The sequence below is a fragment of the Metopolophium dirhodum genome, chromosome 5, assembly GCF_019925205.1.
Source record: "Metopolophium dirhodum isolate CAU chromosome 5, ASM1992520v1, whole genome shotgun sequence".
NCBI lineage: Eukaryota > Metazoa > Arthropoda > Insecta > Hemiptera > Aphididae > Metopolophium > Metopolophium dirhodum.
The window spans coordinates 31,882,192-31,907,560 of NC_083564.1; the positions used below are offsets into that span (position 1 = coordinate 31,882,192).

General features: G+C 27.6%; 1 protein-coding gene across 1 annotated transcript; it reads right to left on the reverse strand.

Moving 5' to 3' along the window:
* Positions 1-1,277: 1,277 nt before the first annotated feature.
* On the reverse strand, positions 1,278-24,273 carry LOC132945212 (uncharacterized). Its single transcript, XM_061014887.1, has 3 exons — positions 24,125-24,273; positions 3,258-3,451; positions 1,278-1,468 (listed from the first exon to the last, which is right to left on the reverse strand). The coding sequence occupies exons 1-3, from the start codon at positions 24,234-24,236 to the stop codon at positions 1,391-1,393; spliced, it is 384 nt and encodes a 127-aa protein (XP_060870870.1). The 5' UTR covers positions 24,237-24,273; the 3' UTR covers positions 1,278-1,390.
* Positions 24,274-25,369: the final 1,096 nt, after the last annotated feature.

Here is a 25,369-nt window from a genome sequence, read left to right on the forward strand (position 1 = left end):
TCGCACATAATTGACATATTTTACGTATAGTGACAATAAATTGTGAGTTTTTAAAACGTAGAAACTCGAGATCAATCAACATTATACAAAAACAAAACGATACATACGGTTAAATATAATAACATACATATTAGTATATAGTTTAAGGTTTAAGAGGACCCCACACCCGCATGTGTTGCTCCGTCTTACAAACGCGTAACTTACCAAATTTACGCTCAGAAATTCAAGTTTTATGGCGTTAGCTTAAAAATTAGAGTGAATTGACCTTGTTTTACGATAATTCAGTTTTTAAGTGAGTTATAGCGTGTATAATAAATGTAAATTAAAAATGCTCATAATTCACTTAAAAACTGAATTATTGTAAAACAACTTCCAACAAAACACAGATAATATTCTTACCATCAAGTTTCATAATATTATTAATAGGTCGATTCACTTTAATTTTTAAGCTAATGGCATAAAACTTGAATTTCTGAGCGTTTGGTGTGTTCCGCGTTTGTGAGACGGAGACAACACATGCGGGTGTGGCGGTATAATACCATTTTATTTGGGTACTCACTATAAATAATAATAATTGTTTTATTTTAGATATTTCTGGAATATTTGCGAGATATTTAAAATAAGGCATACAGGCATGTACGTGAAATCAATAAGTACCTATAATAATAAGCAATAATTTACACGTTACGCAGGAATTGTATTTTTGTGTGTACGTTTATTGTTTATTATACAATTTAGTACAATTTCTTAAATGATATAGGCTTAGTCACAAATAGGTTTTTTTTTTGGGGGGGGGGAGCTTTAGTCCTTTATAATATTTGTTTGAGAACAGTATAAGGCCCATCAAGATCCCTATTTTCGCCAATAGGTACTATATTATAACTCCTATATAGGAGTTACAGTGAATATGTTATAATATTCAGTAATCACAAATCACAATAAATAATATAATATTATATTATAATGTCCAAACCACATAATATTATTGTTATTAAATGAGGAAAACTATTAGATCATATTATATAAGGTCGTATACTATTTTGTATGTAGGTATATATAGGTAAGTGCACATACTTTGGTTTTGATAAATTAAACATAATATTAAAATATAGGTAACACACGATTTATTACTTGATCTTATCAAAATATACCATCGTATAATAATAAATATTATAAATAATAATAATAATAATATAATATTATATTGTTATTATAATATTATTATCATCATTATACGTATATATAACATAGTACAGCGCAATTACAAAATATAATGAGACGAGGGAAAATTTGTTTTAATTTTTTTGTGGAGGGATTTTTAAGTCTAATCGATATGTCTGCCGACAATGAAAATATTATGTGTGTCCGAATCAAGAAAACAAAAATCGTTTCAATTTGTCGGTCGGTTCTGTCTTATCATGTTGCTGTCGTTAGGATGGTTGTTTTCGCGCTCGTTGTACATCTGCACCTGTAACAGATCGACGCCCGTTCGTTTGTTATTTTTTTTTGGGCAAATTTCGAAGCGGACGCCACACCGCGTGTCGTCTCCGAATTTACAACCTTGTAAAACATGCGGCAAATGTCATGCGATCAAAGGTATCAATTTCGTATTGCAACCTTAATATTGTAGATCGAATTGACCTATTACCAAACTTATCAAAGTCGAGATCATTATAATAATATAATAGGTATGTGGTTTCTCACGGGTTTTCCACGTTATTTTAATTTCTATGCGAGTTAAATAAGAATTGATTAATTGTAATATTTTACATATTTATATCTCGCTTAAAAATTAAAATATCATATACGAATTCGCGAGAAAACACATAATATGTTGAATTTAACTTTAAGGGTGTCGTCAATGAGCGACTTCCCCTTTCCGTCAATAAACTCATAAAATTTACCCATAGTATAACTTGTAAATACAGAGTGTAAATATACTAAATTTTGTTCAATAAAAAAATTTTTAAAAAAAACTAAGGTTGATAACAAGCCAATTCTGGCTGAAGTTTGCCATGTGTGTACGTTTGTTAGACGGAGTCGACACGTGCGGGTGTGACGTCCTCTTAAACAGTCAGTAGCGCTTTAGCACTATATAGCACGTCTTGCATCATATAATATAGTAATTACTAATTACTAATTAGAAAGAACATTTTCACAAAACATAAATATTTAAAAATACATAAATTAAAAAGTTACACGAATGAATCAATGCGAGCGACGTTGGTCGATAAAAATATAAAAAAACAAATGTTTTAAAAAAATTAAAAACTTATTTTGCATGTTAATAGATCGGTACCCGTACATTGTCCGTACATATAGTATAGATAATCGTAGTGTTGAAAGGCCACGTACTAAACTCGATTTTCGTTCGGTATGTCATATACTATAAACTCGATTTTTGCTCGGCAGGTCACATACTAAACAAAGGGGACTAGGTAAATTGGGTCCGCGATAATTTGGGTAATTTTGAAAGTGGTAAGTTGAGTCCTGGATAAAAAAAGTAGTAGGTAAGTTTGGTCCCGGCTATAAACCCACTTACCTACCTGTTCGGCCCGATCGTTTTATCAATACCCGAAGTTTTTACAAAGAACATAATATTATAATAAACACATATATTTTAATTTATACAATTTATACATTTCATACTACAAGATGTTTTTATTTATACAATTAATACCGTGAACATAACATTTTATACCATATACATATATATTTAGAACATAATATTATAAAAAACACATAGGTACATTTTAATCTATATCATTTATACAATTTATACTACCTATAAGATTTTTTAATAAAGATTAAAACAGTGGAATGAACACACCAACATTTTATTTTTGGGAATCAATTTACCTAGTACCTTTTTTCCGGGACTCAACTTACCTATTACCTTTTTTTTCGGTACCTAACCCAATTTACCAATCACGAAACGAAGAACCATTCCCATTCCCAATAACCTATATCCCGTATATTTTAGTATCTCTAAAACGAAAGCTCCGTTATAACGGACAAATGAGTTGGTACCGAGCGATTCCGTTATACTGAGATTTTACTGTATATTTTCAAATCGTAGAAAAAAATAACGTAAGACTGTAAAATTTGAAAAACTTCACAAAATATGTGTAAGACGCTATCAAAATTCATTCTCAGACTCGGTACATGTAATTAAATCTGTTTTCGGATTGAACTATTATTTATAGTTATTATTATTTCGGAAAATCCGTACCCATAATATAGGTACGAAAACTCACCATTTTTTTCCAAAATGGAGTAAAGTGTGGTGATGATGGCTTTATTTTAAAATACTTATTTATGGCGTCGTCGATCTGTGTCTCTTCTTCACGTCTTGTAGCTGGCCAATCTCTAGCCGGTTGTTGCATGGGTATTTGGAAAGATCGTTTACCATGGGCACCGTAACAGGAATGGCCGAACATTGCACACCCACCTGTCGAAAAAATAATAAAAGGTAAAACTATTATACTTTTGCAATATGGATATTATCACCTATATTTATATTATTCATATTAGTTTTTAGATCAAGTCAATTAATGGAAGTAACACAGGCTATATGAATGTATTCATGTGGTAGTATAATAGGTAAGTACCTATATAAAGTGCTTGGTCTGGGAAACAATTAGAAGGGGGATGAAAAAGTATAAAAAAAATGTGGGTACCTGAGTATAAAATGTCTTATTGATTAGCCCATAATTGTATGGGGTAGATACCTAAGCATAAATATTTTTTTAAATAACTACTTGCAATATACTAAACGGGTGGTCGACACTGGTCGATTATATAATTATTTATTTCAACGACGTATTTATATTATGCTAGTAAATGTTTTAGAGGATGTTTTTATTTGTTAAACATAAATGTGTAAAATTATAACTTTTTTTCAAATATAATAAATAGATAGGTGTAGTTACCTGAAAAATCTTTACAATATCTAATACTTTTTTTTATATATATTATGTTATACGTAAATATAGACAATAGATATGATCAAAAATAAAAATCACAGAATTAAATCTATTAAACTACTGTACACTATATAGAAATCTACTGACTAGTATTAGTAATAGTTATAATATCTATAGGTGCAGATTTTTATTTAATAATTTTGTTGAATGTAGATGTCTTAATTCTAATTAAAAATTAGCACGTTTCATAACACCCTAAATAAAATAAAACGTATTCATCATTAGGTACCTACATATTTTTGCATATTTTGGGTTAAACGCATTTTCTTAAATATTTTATGAGCAAGTACATATTTCGTATTTTATATTTAGGTTGTACATCGTAATAGAGAACGTAGTAATAAATAAGACAAAATGGGTAAACGATTTTTGATATCGTCATGATGTCATAGGTATATTCTGTTATATAATCTATTACTTTAGTGAGTAATGACTATAGTTGCTCTATTTCGTTCATTTGTTTTTCTATTCAGAATTTTTCTTTTTATGTGATTCAAATTTTAAAAATTAATGTTGAGTAAAAATGTTTTGTCAAATATTTCATGTTTTTAATAATTATTTTGGCAAAAATAACAACAGATATTTATATGTTTCAAGTACATACACATTTACACTCTAATAAAAACCAAAAGAAATTTTTTTTGGGGGGGTGGGGGTAACAGTTTGCAGGAAGAAAATATTTATATCGATGAACGTCTTACGAAATTAAAAAGAACACTCTTTTCAAGTGAAAACAGCTGCTAAAGAAGAAGATTACACATTTGTCTGGATGTCCGACGCCGATATTCTTGTGAGAAAAAACGAAAACACTAACATTATAAAAATTAAATCGCCTCAAGACTTCATCAATTTATAGTTAGTATACATATTATGTTATCACGATTTGGATTTAAAACTGGTTTGCCTACAAATGATGCTCTTTTTCGGGTTGATAACTTTATTAGAAAAAATGTAGATAATAGGTATTTTTTTGGATGTGCAAAAAGCATTCGATTGTGCGTAAATCACGAATTATTATTAAGGAAATTAGAAAATTTTGGAATACGAGGAGTTTCAAATGATCTTTTTTGAGTGATAGAACACAAATTGTTAAATGTGATGGCTTAATGGCTAGATGTGAATCTCTTAATGTATCTTGTGGAGTACCGCAAGGCACTGTATTAGGTCCCTTATTGTTCATATTTTTTATAAATGATCTATTAAAACTAAAAATTAATTAATTTCCGAAATACTAAGCTATGCTGACGATACAGCTATTTTATTATCCGAATCAATTGTTGATATACAATACGTCGAAGCCAATAAATTATTAAATACTATTTACACTTGGTTTTGTAAAAATAAATTAAAAATTAATGTGATTAAATCTAAATATATTTGTTTTGAACAGCAAGCATCGAATAGCAACAACTTGTACTTCTAAATGTATTATACTTGAAAGGTAAATTAAATAATATATCTTGGGATAATTGTTGACTATAGATTTAAATGAGTAAGTCATATTAATTATATTTAATATTAATAATACTTTACGTAAATTCTTCAACTTCTTTAAATAAAGAAATCTAGATACATATTTAATAATTATTATAAAAGAATAATTATTCTAGCATTTGTTGTCAGTTTATTCTTATGGTATTTCCATTTGGGGAGGAGCTACAAATAATGTTTTATCTATATAGACTTATAGTTAGTATTAACTGCATTATAAAATGTTTATAAAATCTTCCCATGGTTATAAAAGTAATTATTACAATTCAATCTACATTATACGCTATATAAACGTTATACATTTATAATAATAATATTATACCGATACGCGCACGTAAATACGTTTTGTTAATTAATTTTGAGATGTTTGAACCGCACGAGCAAACGACAAGACGTCATTGACGTTTTGAAATTTGAACGATTATACATATTTATCCATAATTAGTTACAAACTCATCGTATCATGTTATAATAACAAATTATAAGTACATTACATAGTATTACAACATACATGGTTGACCATCGTGGAATTTTTAGTACCTATATAAACCTAGCCACCTAGGTAATGCGAAGACAACAATTTCAGAATATTCGAGTATACCTATACCTACTGTCAACTAAAAAATACCGTGAGTTGTAGTAATTTGTAATATCTATCCGTCGAGGTCATAACGGTAACTCTAAATACGTCCATCTGTATAATAATCGTTTTCAAAAAATATTAGTCGGTAAAAAATTATTGCAAACGAACACCACTTTGTGTAGCTTTATGTACATATTGGTAGGTATATTTCTATACCATTACCTACACAATATGGTACTACCGTCTGGCTTATGATTGGCCCCCACGCACAACAATAATTATCAACTGGCCCATATTTTGTAGTACTTACAAGCATGCATTTTTTACATTTATACAGACGCGAAACAATTAATTTCACATTAAATGTTAGCGGCTAACTTAATTATTTTTATGTTGTTAAAATAAAAACTATTTTTTTCAAAATCCAATCATAAACTGATGTTAATTGAAGGGCGGGCACCAATAGTCATATAAGTGGTATATTAAATATTTCCATTTTTATCAAAATTGAGTTATAGATTGATTCTAATAATAATTGAAAATATATCGGAAAGTTCATTTTTTGCTTAAAAAATTACCTATTTACATTTATTGATCAATCACAAAGTTCAAGTATAATATTTAATATTATTTGTGTACCTATACCTGTCTAGAAACTAAAAAAATGAAACATTAATTCATTTTGTTTTCATATCTAACCAAATTATGAAACTAATATTTTATCAAAACGCAATATTTACGAAAATTCTGTAAGAAATGATTAACTAAAATGACAAAAAAAAAACTTGACAAAAATATAATGTTATGCTGCGTTGTCGATCTCAAACTAAGCTATTTTGATACTTCTTACTCGATACTCATAAGTTATAGCCATTGATTATCGTGTGATCGTAAACGATTGTTACTTGTTTGTGTCTAGACTTTTTTATTTTTCCTCGATTCAGATTGTTTAAAGACCTTAAAATAGAATTACATTTATGTCAGAAAACTCAAATTTTTCTTTTACTTTTTTCCTTTTGGCGTTACCTATATGTTTGAATCGGTGCATACTAGGTGGGTCCCTGGTTCAAATGTTATTCGAACTGGGCCCCATGTTAAAAATTAGTAGTACCTAATATCTACTAGTTAGGTCATAGGAAAAATAATTTTCGTTCCCATTTCAAAGCGTTTTATAAAAAACTGTCTCATCTATAGTTGAAGTGTGAATGAGATAGGATTCTCATGGATTTATAGTTCTTATTGTTGAAGAATGAAGGTTTAAATTCAGACCTTAATTTTAAAGAAAACTTTGCTTCGGGATGAATAATATTTATTTAATAAATAATCGGTCCAACTTTCCCAATCGCTCGTCTTATGGTCAAATATACTTATAAAGTCGTTTTTAAAACAATTCAACACTTCGTTTAGTGGTAAGAATTGAAGCCCAAAAAAATATTTTACTCCATTGCCTAACTCAGAATTTTTTATATTACTATCATTCATCACTTATAGGTAATCCTAAATTCAGGAAAGTATGGAACCCACAATGTATTCGCAAATCATATACAATTACAATAAGGTATTATTAAAGTATACAATTTTATACGGACCCAATCCAAACACATAATTTTATATGCCTGGACCAAATTTCAGACAAAATATTTTATATGCCTGGACCAAATTTCGGACAAAATATTTTATTCACCCGCACCCGATACGTATACACAACTCAGAACAATAATTATTTTAGAACCCAACTCGGATACAGCCAGTTAGACTGGAGCTCGGGGCCACCTATGACCGCTTACCCGCGAGTGGACCAGACCGACACTGCTGCTATACGTTTAATATAATAATAATTATTATTTTGAAACAATTTTCATTTAAAATATATTATATCATAAAGGGTTAGAGACAAAAATTATAAACATATAACTACGGATTTAAAGATATTAATTATTAGTGTTTTGTGTAGGAGGTACTTGCATACGATTTAAATTATTTTAAATAATTTAAACGAGACAGTCTTATTAACCAATATATTTTGTATGCGATTCATATGTTGGAAACTGTTTATAAAAGGATAATTATACAAAGATTTAAACAGCCAATGTGTGGATTTCTTTTACCGAATCCACTATAGGAATGATAGAAACTCGATGGATACAAATAATATAATAGCAATATACTATTATCATAATATGCACGTCGGGCCATATGATTTCATATTGTTGCATTCGGCACTCGTGTAGTTTTTAAAAGGTGGCGCCGGGTTGTTTTCTGCAGGGTTCAATCCCTTATTCCATTGTTAGTGACTGGGTGTAGTACGTATTACATGTATTCATACGTATATACATTATAAGCGTTTGTCACATGCGAAATACAAAAACACGCTTGGCCCTCCGAGCATTTTAATCGGATCAACTGGTCTAGATATTGTTATACGCGTAAACATATATACATATTCTGTACCTACGTCGTAAACAGTATACGAACCAAAAGCTAGTGCAGTGGCAGAGGGTGTGTGTAACCTTAGGTATATACATATATAATATCTCATTATACAAGCTTATGTCGGGAAAGGGCACGTGTTTTCTCAGCACCGAATAACATGACATATCTATCGTTGTCACCGACGACGGTCGTGTGCATTATTATTATCGCAATTCACACACACACACACACACACACAAACACATTAGGTACCTACCTATACCTAACCCGGTATAGGTTACACACCATTGTATGAGGTAGACTCGTAATATTTTAACGATATACATAAAACTCAATTTTTTTTCTTCTTTTGAAGTCCGATTACGTATTTTATATACACATATATCATACGAGGTAGCGCAGGTACATATATATACCCTTATGACAAAATGTTTTTAACGAAATGATTTTTTCGACTAATAATAGTTGTAACTGCTCCAGTGCAGCGGTTATAATTGAAATTTGAAACGATGTACTCCGAGCATCTACATTGAACGTAAGACACTGATTATTTATTATTACCAATTAAAACAATAAACGTTTTTGAAAATAATAATGATAGTGTCTTACGTTGAATAGTTCACCTCGTTTATTTAATCATCCTCTGTACCTATTTCCTGGGTGAATGATTGGTGAACACTCATGTTATTATCGTCAAGAAGTATACACCTATTAACGTTTTTGGTTTTTTTAAAAAAACGATTTAAAATTATGTGAAAAAATATTATCATAGATATTAATATTTTTCGAGATCAATCAAATTAAATACAAAAAATGTGCCGGATTATTTTTGTAAGGATAATCGTCAAGGATAGATTCTCCATAGTACTCATTCAATGTACATATATACCCATAAGTTATAAGTTATAACTATATAGGCACCTCAGTTACAACGTAAAAAGATAATAATATATTAATATGCATAGTTTTATTAGTAGAAAATAAAATAAAGATAACTGAAGTATTGGTAGGTATATGACGAAATTGATTCTACATGAAACCGATGTACGCAACTTTCATATTACACTAGTTAACTAGTTGAACAGTAAACACTACTGATTATCTCAAACAGTAGGTACCTAGTACCTACTAACGTTTTTGAAAATAATTTATTTACATAAACCTTAAACTTATACGACATTATCGCAAACAACTTTTTAGAAAAAAAATTGTTTAACTATATCATTATAATCTTTATAATCATTTTTTAAGTTTTTACGTTTTTTGAATGACAAAATATATTTTTAATCTCTTGTTCGGAAGCTGAATATTTTCTGAGAATTTTTATGTATAAAAATCGAATTTCAAATTATGAGTAATTAATTAGTTAGACCTTTTAATTCAGTAAAGTTACTTTACTAATTTTTAAGACAGGAAAAATACCCAATAAGTTATAAGTCAGTTGTTTAAAAAAAAGGTTAAATATTTTAACTTTTCAAAAAACAACTGCGGTATTAAATCTTTTTTAGCAGTAAACCTGAATAAAATCCTCGAAGTTACTTATTTATTTTATAGTTTTAATCTAACCCAAGTGATTATTCAGTTTATCTTGTTAAACATAGTATAGCCAGTAGATATAAAATTAAACGGTAGGTACCTACATACGGCATGCACATTAAACAATTATTTTAGTATCCTGTAACCATAGACCTATTCTTGTATTGGTATAAATCAACTGTGTCTTACAAATTAAACATAAATACTTATATTTTTTTTAATAATTTTACAACGAGTGTGTGTGTAACCCATTTTAGTTTAGGTATTCAAATATTAGAACTAGTATATTATAATATTGTATGGAATTACAATTGATAGTAACGTATACCCACCTATGTTTTCAAGCCTAAATAAATATTGATAACGATTGATCTTAGACACTCTTGTAATCTTGTTAGGTACCTACGAAAAATTATAAAATAAAATATGATACAGGTTGACATATTGCCATGTGAGGCTAAGGCTAACACAATTTACGGGTTATCGTTAATAATAATTTTATATAACATTATTTTTTCAAAATACTATAATATTATCAAGCGTTGTCTGGGGATAAGACCGAGATGGGCAACCACCTGTGGTGGATAGTTATAAGTAAATACTATTTTAACTTTATATATTCTAGGGCTCTAAATTTTCGTACCGGCAACTGTGCCTACATTTATATTTAGGTCTTAACTCCGAATAATCTCGCCCCCCTCATATTTTGTTTAGTAAAATATTTATGTTTATTGCGCCCACACTAATACTTATAGGAATATTAGCAGAGTATTTGTAGCCTTATAGGTACCTACTAGGGGCGCTCACGAATTGCCTCCCGTGAATTTTTTTTTAAAAGGTTACCCGAATTGCCTCCCAATTTCAAAAATATTTTTCACTCGAATTGCCTTCTAAGAGGGCCACTACCTACTATTGTACTGGAATCGCCTGCGATAGCTATAATTAATCGATTTATAAAAAAATATATCAAACATAATTTAGATGAAATATCATTCTGTTATACAGTCAAAAACTTAAGTTTGTATAAAATAAATGTTTTAATAAATAGACTGACACAGCAGTAATAATTAATAATATTAAAAATAATAATGACGAAATATCATTCTGTTATGCAGTCATCAGTAATCATTAACTGATAATCACTAATCGCGAATAAGATTATTGCATTCGAAAAATGAATCGGTATGGGAAATACTGTATGTCTTAAACATTTTATTTTTGAACATTACGGAATAATATCGATATAATAATATAATAATTGTCATGTTCTATCTACAGATAAGATTTGTCAACCCAATTTATTTTATAAATAAAATAACAAGTATAGTGGAAATATCGTTTTATTTATACTGCAACGGGAGACTTTTTCCCGTGGGACTTTCTTACCAGGAACTTTTTTTCCGTTTACCATAATCGATAGTACACGTACAACCATCGATATATTAATTAATAATCCAGGTATATTATGGGAGGCGATTCGAGCAGATAGTTTGGGCATACTCGACTTGCCTCCGAAAACACCCGGAGGCAATTCGAGTAAAAAAAGGTCACCTACCTATATTTAGGAGGCAATTAGAGTGTCACCCCTACTAGGTAGTATAGGTAAATTATTTAATTTTTCAATAAGGGGCACCAGAAATTTTGCTACGAGCAGCTATGCCCACCCTGCCAGTACAACAGAACCTCCACTGCATATATTATATTGTATAATTGCTATAGGTTTGAGTTTGGTTCGGTTTTCAATAAAACTGTGATGTAGGTATGTACCTACTACACAGGTACTTTTATATCGAGGTTAAACAATAACGGAAAACGATTATTATTTATAATCAAGTTCAGTCATTGGAAATATTATAAGCTTGTTGAAATTAAAATCGATTTTGTCACGCAATTAATAACGTTTCGGATAACATATTATAAAACTGTAAAATGTCCCTGACGCATATTATTGCACGTATCCGGATCATTTGTTATTCGAATTAAATCGCAACCTTCCCCTAACTACAACGTGAATATTACTGTTCATTGTTCTCCCCATTTACTTCTGATATTAATTATTATATCACGCCGTGTAGCCTGCGATTATTCTGGCTCCTTAATTATTTAGTCACCGGAAAACATCACTAGCAAATCGAAAAGAAAAGAAATCGAATAAAGGCAACAACGGCATTAATATTATTCTTATTTTTTTCTTATCATTAATCCGTACAGTTGCAGTATGAATGAAAATATATTTTGATTTAATTATTCTAAAAGAAATAACTGCAAGTAGGTATAGCTGAAAACAGAATTGTCTCATAAATTGCACATAAATAATTTCACGCTATCATATTATTATCGCACTACAGGCCATAGCGATAACTATTATATTTACAGCCGTCAGCTTGAAGATGCTCAGAGATGCGAAATTGTTATGGTTCCTAACACTGCTTGTGACCGAATTTAAAAAGATGCAGTAGTACCTATCGTTGTGTTAAGGATAATATTGAAATAAACAGATATAATTACATATTATACTTAATAATTAAATGTAAAGAAATTTATATTATTAGAGATAATACTCAACTATTAATTCACTACATTAACCATCATGATTATCAGTCTTTTTACTCCTCGAATTTTTCATGACTATCTCGATTATTAATCCTACAAAAATAGTCTACTATATGTAGTCGGGAAAATGAAAAGTGGCCGCTGATAATATTATGTAAGCACTAAGCAACCTTTTTTTTCTTCGGAAAGCAGGGGTACTAAAAATATAAACATCATTCTATAATACATTTGCATTAGGTAATTATATCTAAATCTAATATTTCAAATTGCACGCTCTGCGAAACCATCACAGAAATTCACCACCAGAATAGTGTGCGCATCAGCGGCCACTTTTCATTCTCCCGACTATAGCTGAAAAGACAAATGTAGTATTATTGGTCCTTATATAATATACATAAAGAAAATATAATATGCTGTACCGCCCTCACGACAATATTTGACGTCAAACAAATTTACTAAACATTTTTTGTGAATTGATTTTGATGCTTATTCATTTTATTCCTATCTATATTTTTTTTTTTTTTATATCGTTTATTTAAATATACACAATCTATAAATGTTGTTTTACAATAAGTGCATGTGATGGAGGTGAAATGGCTTGAGTGGCTGGAGATAAGAAGCCGCCCATTGGAGGCACTTAAGGTTAGGATTTTAGGCTAGGATTTTAATTTGCTAGTAAGAGAGGGCAGGATTATAAGATTAGGGGAGGTAGAGGTATGAACAATTTTAAATTAGTAAGTCGCGACACCAGGTACGTTTTAGACGCCTTCTGGGGTCACCAGCAATAGCGTTGGTGGATAGCTGTGAAATCAGGGGGTTATGATGGCTGTGGAACTTGGAGTGTGTGCGTTTGTAGAAAGTTTTTGCAACATTTTGAACTGATTGGATGGCTAGATCTTTATGTAGAGTGTCATTAGATACATAGTAGGGAGCTTTAGTTATTTGACGGAGACATTTTGATTGGAAGATTTGAATTTTGTTTAAGTTGGACTTTCCTATCTATATAGAGATATTTTTCGTCGTACACATATTTTGTGTATTGTAAGCGATTAGTTTTAATTTTTAAAGTTATTCTTATTCTATATTATCGACGATTGATCTATTTCATGTACAACATTTACGTAATGGTTATAACTCGGTTGTATTTATTTATTTATTTTGTATATATTATTGTTACTATTTAACAGGTGAATAACTTCGGATATACTATATAAAGTAGGCGATTACATTTGTTATCTATTTATTTATAATATAGAGAATAAGAACCAAAGCCAGATCTTATTTGATAAGTGATAACGATTTATTGTCTTTAGATTAAATGTAGCATGAGACATTGTATGAAATGAAATAGTGTTTAAACTTTAAAGTTATAGCCATATAGGTTTGATACCAAACCTTTAGTCCCGTTGAACTGTACGTTATTATATTTTACACGCGTTATATAACAAAATAACAAATTTATCTCGGTATTAGTAAAAACATGTTCAAATTAAGCTTAAGTAATTTCAAAATTTGTTTTAATAAAACAGATATAGGCACTATAATAAACGTAAAAAATGTAAAACCATATTGTTGTTCTTCAGAAGAAATATAATATAGGTAGGTACCTACTTTATGATAATATATAATTACGAGTAGGCAAGTGATTGAAATTGTGACCGGATATTATTCTTGGAATTTGAAACCGGCGAGAAATATTGAAAATATTTAGTAGGCATAATATTTAGTATTCAAGTTTAGTAATTAAATATTCATAGCAACAATAGTTTTCAATATTATAACTTTAAAGTCCGCATGTATAATATTATATACCTACTATAGAACTATATAGATGTAAATAAATTAAATAAACTATTTTATTGAGACGACTCATGTGTATTAATATAAACACGCATAATTAAAAAAATGTTAGTAAAATATATATAATTTATTACTTGAAAATATTATTAAAAACATATATTATATGTTTTATTTATTTTTAGAGACATTCAATTCAGTTTAAGAATATTTTGTGAAGTTATATTATATGCTTTGAAATAAATTAAAGATCAAAGGATTTATTTAGAAACTTTTGAATTATTGGCTACTAGCTAGTATGGTTATTATATTGGTATATTATATAAAAAAATACGTAATACCAATATATCATTGAATATTTAATATTATAATTTATAATTATTGTTAAGTATTATTGTTTTTTTTCATTTTTAATCTAAAATAAGACGTTCCTAGCTTATTTGCTACCAACGTCCAACATCTATAGAAAAATTATGCTAAGAATGTCATGCCAAATGATTTGTTTATAAATGTACACGGACATAAAACGTATATAAAATATATATTTAAGATACATATAATATATATTTGGTATAGAAAATAAAATAAATTCTTTCATGAATAGGCCTATACATATTTGCTTTTATATTTACCTTTTTCATATTATACATAGGTAGGTATTATATTTTCTCATTTTTATTTATTACATATAATAATATAATATTTGATGAGTTTATTTTTATTTAAAACACAAGTCAATGTTAAAACAGAAATTAAAACATAATATATTATAATATTATGCATTATATTTTAATTTTGATATGATTACATTTATTTAGACATCAATTCATATTTTAATGACAAATCATTGTTGTTATTGATTTTTGAAATAAATACCCTAAAATAACTTGTTACAATGTTGGAGACATTTATTTAAAGAAATTAGAAAGTGGAATTTTTGGAATTTTGAATTTGGATTTTTGGAACCTAACCTAACATAATAAGCTATATTGATGTCGAAAGAAAAACTAAAGATTATTATACATAATAGAGGTAGTGAATCGCCGTTTGTTACGAAATATTTAAAGTTTTGAAATGTTAATGAACATTTTAATTTAACCTAACCACGTGACAGTGTAATACAACTTAACGTATTTAAAACATGATTTAATTAGAAAAAACTTTATTATGAAAAATAGAATTGTTTTAAAATTATTTTTTTATATGATTAGTGAATATTATAGTAAAACGACGTTTATTAATTTAAGCCTGGATGATTAAAAAACTAAAGCTAGGATGTCGTGGCTTCAATAATGTGTATAATAAAAACAGACAGCGATATTATTTATTAGACGTCCAATGTCTAAACGCAACGCAGCAGGAGGGACAAAACGATTTGTTTAGTTAAAAAACAAAACGTAATTAAATATGGTTTTAAAATAACGAGGTACACAAAGAATGAAAGAACACATTTTTAATTTATACAAATCAAGAACAAAATTTAGATTATAATTATTTTAACTTCGGGTCTATTAAAATAATTTATTATATTTTCATCCATCGTCACGACTAAAATGAAAAAAATTTATTTTGCAAACTTAATTATTAGTGTTTTTAATTTAATATAGGTCCGCGACATAACAGCAATTTAGTAAATATATATACTAATATTATTGTTCGATTTCTAAAACCAAATACATTTTTCGATTTTTACAGATATTATAATGAGTGCCTAGTTATGTAGACTTTGAAATGCATTGTCTATTAAGTTGCATTGCATACTAGTTCAGAGGATATATCCATAAGACACGCGAGAACATTGGCGATTATATCAAATAATTCCATAATATTTTCTTATATTAACCTACCTAACTACCTAATGAGTTAAAAATTTAAAAAATATTAATAACATATACTATTTGGATTATTTGACTGTTGATTTAAATGGTTTCATTCGTTTATATAGGAAATGTAGTCACGTGAATAAATATTATTTCAAGTAGCTCTTGCGAAAATGTATATTTAGTTGCGGACATTTTGTTTCTAGGTACGAATTATTGGTGTAATTGTAATATAACGAGAAATATTTAACGATTTGTTTTACGTATGCGATTCGTTTTTTATAAAGAGAGGAAAAAAACCTCATCCCATTTTTGTTTTTTTTTTCACTAAACCGTAGCGAACGGAAACAACCACAGAGACCCTCTGCAATACGTCAGAGAATAAGAGTTTAGCTAAAATCCTTAAAAATCCGTATATAGATCCTTCGCCAGTCAGTCGATGTATAGGTTAGGTACCCGCGATTCGTATTATGTACAACCGGAAATGTTTACCCCCGACAGCTTTATACTACCTACCTGTAGTGTCTATATCCTCCGAGTCTACTACCCTGCTCGCATTGTAAAAATAAACCGATAAAAGTGCTGCGGCGCTATTGCATAACAGCGAATGACGTAAAACGGCAGCGAAAAAAAAACTCCGAATGAATTATAAGAGCCACACAGCGGCGGTTGGTGCGCGAGGTGATAAAAAATCATCATCACGTGCAATATTTTCATCTCCGAATTCCAATATTCTGTGCGCAAGTATCATAATTCATTTAAACGTTATTATTTATGACGTCCACCGAACCGTTCACCTTAACCCGCGTTGGTCGAACTGGATCAAAATATAACGTTGTAATTATTATGCATCACAATAACGGTCGCGCGATGTTCGATTCACCCGCGGCTCACCACCATTTTTCCCCCTTCAGTTCAAATTTATATTCTGATTTTTGTAATCATTAAATATCGACCATTCGAATTCCTAAGATTTATTTGTACTACTCGAGGCGAGCGCTGTGGTGATACAGACTTCTGTTTTTCAAAAAATCATCATCGCGGGCAATATTTTCATCTCCGAATTCCAATACTCTGCACAAGTATCATAATTCATTCAAACGTTTATTTATGCCGTCCGCCGAACCATTCACTTATAACCCGAGCCGGTCGAACTGGATCAAAATATAACGTTTTCATTATGCATCACAATAATGGTCGCCGAATGTTCGATTATATTGTATACAGGGTGATTAACCTGCAGCAGCACATTCACTCCCATTTTTCCCTTCAGTTTATTCAAATTCTGATTTTTTGTAAATATCGCCGAAGACCGTAATGTTTTCCTAAGAATTGTTTGTACAACTCGAGGCGAGCGCGCTGTGGTGATACAGATTTCTGTTTTTCAAACGAGACCTCCCCTTTTTTACTGTAAATTGTTAAATGAATTATTTTTTTTTGAAAATGTCGATGTACCTAATTCATAATTTGAACCGAGAGTTACTCGGTCATTAAAATGTTTATACAAAGGATAATGGTCCTTAAAAATGGTTTTACAAAAGTATAAAATAGGTGTAATTTTGGAATTTGGATCCAATATATTCATTAGGCACACTTATTGTACTTATACTTGGATAATTTTTACAGATAATAAATGTGGATAAACTAATATTAATTACTACAATTTTCAAATCACCATAGGTAGTCCCCATATCTTCCAAACCCATTATTATGGATCTATTATTATCCTTAGTACACAAAGTAAAATAACTAGAAAACTACTCGAATTTGGATTTTGATACGTAAACATTTTCAAAAAAATTATCCACATAATAATTTGCAGTAGAAAAGTGTCGTTCTTAGTTGCAAAACAGAAATTCGTATCCCCACAAAACACTCCTTAAATAGTACGAACAATTTCTAGAACTTTGTAGTATATTTAAAAATTCCTATTATCAGATTTTGAGTAACTGCATTATTGAAGGAAAAAAATAAGGTGAGAAATTATGCTTGGTGAATCATTCTGTATTATATATTATAGGGTATATACATATAGTGACACTTTAATACATATTATTATATTATAAACTGAAGCTGTAGTCTAAAGTCTTTTGTATTATTCAATTTATGGCCAAACCATACCGATTAATATTTTACATTTTACTCTTGCAGACAACGGTTTATAATGCGATATTTTTCGAGTAAAATCCATTTCTTATTATCATATTGTGTTTACATTTAAATGATTTTCGACAATGAATTTAGATTTTAACCAAATATCTATCATACTGTCATATAAGTTAAATTATTTGACATTTACTAGGATTATTTTAGATAAAGACGAAGACCACACGACTCTCGAGGAACTTAATTTAAAACAAATATTATACTTCCTGAAACGACGATGAATTGTTGATACAAAATAAACGAATATTAAAATATATAGAGACTAGAAAGACTAAAAGTAATGGTCTATATATATAGGTTTGATGCAATTCGATCAAGGAAATAAGATTGTAATTAATTGTGAAAACAATTATTTAAAATTTAAAATTGCAAAATGCTAGAATATCATAAACAAATTATAGTAATTAAATTCATTAAAATATAGACGAGGCAATTGGAATGGTAAAAATACACTTTCTTAAAAAAAATAGTTGTTTCTTTTTTTTTAAACGTCACATAAAATATTTGTCAATTGTCAATCGTTTATTTCTTGTCATTATTTTAGATTCTGTGCAGAGCGATTTTTTTTTGTATTTACATAACGCACATATACTAAATATTAATAACAATAATTGTTCGGTTACTTTTTTTCTTACAGATAATCAAGTTTATATAGTTAGCAACTTAATGCAAGGGGAATCGTTTAATCATTCAAAGAGGTTGGTATCTAATTTTAATTGAAAGAAATAATTGGTTAAAAATTATTATTTTTATCGTGAACACTAAAAGACAATTGATTAATATAGTTTTAAAAAGGTGTAGACTGTAGGTATACTTTTTTCTGTTAAAATTATGCATATTATTCGATTAATCATACACCAATGCATTATAATCTGATTTTATTTAAACAAGATTAATTATTTTTAGTTTATTTATAATAGTACAGAAGTATTTAATTTATACCTTACACTTTACCAATATAATGATCAAAATGTTTATATAAAGCTTTTGTAGCAAGTTTATCAAATCCCCTGATTGAGTAAATAAATGTTAGGCAAAAACTTAATTAATCTGTCAAAGGAATAAAAACAAATTTTTCACAGCATTAATCCTTAACTTTCAGATTGTTTAATGTTCATACATCATACTTAACGAAATAAACACTTGTTGCCTTAAATACTTGTTGGGTTAAATACTTAAATATGTTGTAACATCGACACATCGTTAAACATATTTTTTTTCACTACCACAGCTGATAAGATATTAATCCGAAACCGGATAATTTGTTTAATGATTAATAAAACATTTAAAATTATCTATTATTGAATTTTTTTATTAGTGAGTCAAATCAAAGTGAGTTAATATCTATTATGGAGCAAACTGTAATTAATATTTTTACTTATTCTGAGTGTTAATGAATGTCTATACAATTAATGTGTCGAACGAGTAAACAAAAAATTGTTATCGAAATATTTTTTTTAACGACTGGTAAACGCGTACTTTAATTTGTTTCATTATACAATTTAGGCAATCATTATGTATATTTGTGGGATATTTACAATAATATTATTTATTTGTTCGTAGAGTTATACATAATTACATAAACATAAAGTATTCAAAGTTAGTGCGGTGTAAGTATATAATATGTATGTGCAATGTGCATGCAGTGAAAAATATATTAAAGTAAATAAAGGATAGTAGTAACATTTTAAGTACTTATATTATGATAATGCAATCCAAAATGAGTGATATAATGTTATTTTAATTTGATGGAAAAATTCGAAGGTATAATATTTAAATAAAAAATAAATTAATATAATATAATAAAAATATTATTTTAAAATAAAAATAAGAAATTTTTAATTAGTGGAGATAGTGGGATGATTAATAACTTGATTATTCAAAAGCAGTTGTTACTCGTTTGGCACTAGCACGATTTCCAAATAATTCAAATGATATTATGGACATGCTGGTTAATTATATTGTACATTTTGGTTTTGTTTTTTATTCCTTAAGTTGCCAATAACTATTGTTATTGGTTATATACTTTTGAAATTAAACAATAGCAGTTCTATGTTTATATAATAGTACAACACACATCAAGAACAAAAACAAATAGCTTATATTTAATGTCTACTCGTATTATAATAAAAAGTTTTATCAAAGTATAAACCATTGTTAAAACTATTTAAATTAGATCAATACTAAAATACGTTTAAATAGTATGTGATAGGTACCTAATTAAATTTATTCGCTGTGCTTATAAAACTATTTTAAAATAGAAAAGTAATATTCCATTTTAGAGCTCTTGCATAAAGAGAAATGACAATGATATTATACGTCAAAGAGAATAATAAATCCAGTTATTATTGATGCTAATTTTCTTTGATTATTTTGTATTATTATATTATTATTTTCGATGTTTATCAGTTTCCATCAGTTAGGATATTTTTTTATTTATTTCTATACCACATAAATACATTTTAAATGTTTTACGTTTTCTACTGCAAGTTGTATTTATAAATTTTCAAAGAATACGTATAATAAGCTATTGACGTTATATTTGAGACTACCTATATGTACCTATATAGTGATGTAATTATTACGATAACGTGACATTGGTAGTTTTGAAATATTGAAAAGATAAATTCCATGTTATCTTATCGAAAAGTTGAATTTTATATATGTGTCTGCCGTCTGTCACAAAATGTACAATTTGTCGGCAATTCAACAAATTGAGATATTGCTAATAAAGTTTTGGTTTATCTCAATTCCAAATTATAAGTTTTTAGTACCTAAATTCTTTCATTCTTTCTAAAAATGATTTTGTACTTGCACACAAAGCAACCAAAAACAAATAATCTATAGGTATTTATTTTCCTTGTTTCAAATGAAATGTTTAAACACGAAAACCATAAAAATTAAATAACATAATATCTGAACGGAACTCGTAAGTTATATATTGTAACCAACTGTGTAAGATCCGACGTTGTCACAACAATTTCATATTGTAATTCATTGTAATTTTAAGGTAAAACCGTTAAATCCCCGTATATTATTGATTTTGGGGATAAATTGAAAATTGTAATCATTATTTTGAATGAATAGTCTATTGCTTCTTTGTGATCATCAAGTTGTAGTATTTTATTAATAAATCTACATAGATGTAATATGTAGTGCTTAAAAGTTAAAAGTGTAAATAAATATTATATTGATTGTTACGTAAACAAATATATAATATTAAAAATAATGACATTTTCTATTTTATAGTTGGTATAAATATTACAATATCATATTTAAATAGTGAAGTGTACGTTTTACTTAAAATGTTTTAAATAGATTATGCCACTTTTAATAAAAAGTTTATGTATTATACTATTACTTTATGTTTGGATATTATTTAAGTACTGAAGTTTTTAAATATTTTTCCGTGGTACACAAAGTAGACGGGATTTAGTGAGATTTCATAATTTTTCGTTTAATTTCTATTACTAAGTTATTCTTGAATTTAATTTTTGTGTTCAAAAATTAATTCAGTTTAGCTTGTCCTACTCAATTATCAATTATTAAATATGAGTTATAAATTACAGTAGTATAAATGTTTTTAATAATAACACGTATTATAATAATTTTAATTAATTATAATTTCAAACAAATTTAATAATTTTGGTGTTTATTTTCAATAATTTATAATAGTATCTACCTTGGTAGTATTGTTTTAAGTTGTCTAAAATTGTCCAACAAACTGTGAATTTTTATGAACATATATTTTTCTTAATGTGCATAGTTAGTTAGTTAATTAGAAACATAAAACAAAAAATATAAAAGTGAATATAAATTATCATTATTAAAAATAAAATTAAAAAAAAAATGTAGTGTTAAAGAATGAATTAGATTAATTTTTGCCATAACTATTTTAACACACAATTAGACTAAGCGTATAATAATTATTAGGTGCCTGTGGTATTATTTTGGCATTATAAACATAAAGGGATATGCATTTGAAGATATCCAACTATAAAATTATATTTAATATAATACACTGTTATCACTTCAAGAAACATTAATATTTATTGATTTTAATGATTAATTTCACCAAAACAGATAGCACACAGATATTTTTTTATTTTTTATATTATAATAAACATAAACATTTTGAATGTGTTAGTTATAATATTATTATATTGCACGGCGACATATATGCAGGCAATATTAGTGCATTTGTGTTATACTTATACAATACCTAACTACTTTTAGGTATGTTATTTGAAACTCACAAGTTATATTATTACTTGACTAGTCTGCAAGGTTTTTAAATTTATTTGTTTACTTAGAGACTGAAAATTATACATTTTAAAATTAATTATGGGATAGATAAATGCATAATTATTAATCTATACAAATATTGTTTATTACATATATTTATAAATGATTATCTATAGCTTGAACATATAAATATGTATGTATAAAGTAAAAGTAATCGTAGAAAATCTACGTAATATATTTCAGACATTTAAAAATAAAATTTTTCTCAAACAAATAAAAATGAGTTGTTAACATATACACATATACTTATTATTTTAATAATGAAGCTTATAGTTTTATTAATACTCATTATTTTCTTATTAATATAATATAAAATTCAAATAGACCAATATCACATGTATTATGGTATTGTGGTATTGTCTATTACCTGCAATATTATTATTATTAATCAATTTTGATTATATTGTAATTTGTAATAGTCGAGATATAATAATTTATATCCATATGTTAGAAATTCATTGGAAAAATAAAGCTTATAGTTTATAATGTATTACTACAATATGATATATTGTGTATTCATATTTAATTTAATTCGTTATGTTTTTAATTAATATATGTATCAATACAAAGATAAATTCTGATAATTAGAAATAAATAAATTCTATTTGTAGAGTATAATTGTTTATAAAATTGTTTTAATCGTTTATTACACATGATAATTTTTTTTTTTATTAAATTATTTTTAATTCATAAATATTCTATTTTATCTTAAATAGTTCCTAACATATTTTAATACGCATGAATTACGAGTTTATTTAATCAACTATATTGAAACATTTTGAAAAACTATAATAAATTTCGGTTTGCATATTATATGAAATCGGAATAGATTTTTATTACTATTTTTTTTTTTTTTTTTGACAGAAAAAAGATGGATGTGATAAGCAATTGACAATATACCATTTAATTTTCAAATGTAAGATTGATGGTCAAAATAAAAAAATTATCCATAGAAAATAATATAAGATTTTGATACATTTAAATATATTATTAAAATAGTGATTAAAAAATGTGTAAAGTACCTAATCAGCATAAATATTTTTACTTTATCGATAGTTAATGATTGTAATATTAAATTTTACGTTTTTTTAATAGAATGTTTTGCATTAGTTTATTGTATTCTTGTTTAGTGTTTTTTTTTATATTTAAATAAATATACTAAACAAGAATGTACTAAACTAATGCAGAAAATGTTATTAAAAATATAACATTAAAATTAATATTACGATTGATAGACGTCGATAAAATAAAAATGCCTATAATATGCTAATTAAATGAGCATTAAACACAATGTTCAATCACCATTTTAATAACCTATTAATTATTTAATAAAAAAAAATATTAAAACTTATGGGAAATGTGTTGTACTTTTATATTATAAGACCGGATTGTAATAAAATAATTGTTATTTTTAAAACAAGTTATAATATTATTAATGATAAATAATCACTCACGTTTAGCCGCTCCATTATCCACTGTGAATATTAGTACGATCGCTAGTAAAACCATACAAAAATAACACGTCGTTGCGATCTGTGGTCTCAAAGGCATGGTTATACTATACATAAGCACAAACACTGATAGTCAATCGTCAAAATGAGCTTTTGCCCCGAAAGTGACCCGCAACATCGTAAACGCAGGTCTTTTATACCTTCCACCCTTGTTTTGCGCACACCCTGTTTGTGGGCGATACTCGCTCGCGTAGTCTGAAAACATTTTCTCGATGAACAGCAGCGGTAAGTCTTTTTTTAACAGAATTCAATTAAAAGTTATGATTTCACGCGAGGTGTGTGAATAATAATATGATAACTAATCGAGTTATAGATTAACACAATACGTCTATCGGTCGAATTAAAAAATGCAATATATTTACTTATTTTAAAATCGATAATATACCATTTCGTCTAAAAAATTAAATTCATTGACAATGTTTATTATGTAAACGGTTCAATCAACAATTATTATCAAAAAGTGTATAATATTATTTCTAGAAATTATAAATTACTTAATAATAATTAACGAGCCGAGTAATTTGTTTTAAAACGAATACTATATTGTACACGTATAGTGTACTGCAATAAGTATTAATTTAAAATTAATAAAAACGCATTATTTATTAACAAGGTGCTTATATTTATTTGGACAACAATTTGTTGGGGTTTTATTACGTACATTTATTGACTATTCAGGTTGACATTCTTGATTCTTATGTGTTCCTATATAGGTAGTTTTATAAAATTATATTAAATATATATATCATAATATTATGTTAGTATAGGTATGTACAATGCACTTATGAACCTAGGTACATGACACATGTGATGAAACTGTACCTCAATATAAGTATGTCTAACAAAAAATGTGACTTAGATATTATAACTTATACAACCGAAATCCACACGCAAATCATTTTAGTATTTTACCTTACATAAAATTAGTTATAATATACTATATCATAAATCTTAAAATATTTAGTCATTCATTTAATGGACATATTTATATGTATAGGAATTGCATTTTGTTGTTCTTTATTATACACAGCGTATAAATGCGAATTCGCCGGGGATAACAGAACCATAATAACAAGAGCATAATATTGTTTGTATTTTTGTGACTCAAAACACATTAAATTATAATTATTCGTCACTTGGAAGTTGTGATATATATTAATTATAATTATTACTTGTTTTAGAGTTTCG

Excerpts from the sequence above, each read along its gene's own strand:
- LOC132945212 (XM_061014887.1), bottom strand. The coding sequence starts at position 24,236 with ATGTATAGTATAACCATGCCTTTGAGACCACAGATCGCAACGACGTGT. Across the intron at positions 3,452-24,124 it reads GGATAATGGAGCGGCTAAAC|GTGGGTGTGCAATGTTCGGC; the intron begins GTGAGTGATTAT and ends TTTTTTCGACAG. Across the intron at positions 1,469-3,257 it reads CTCCATTTTGGAAAAAAATG|GTGCAGATGTACAACGAGCG; the intron begins GTGAGTTTTCGT and ends GATCTGTTACAG.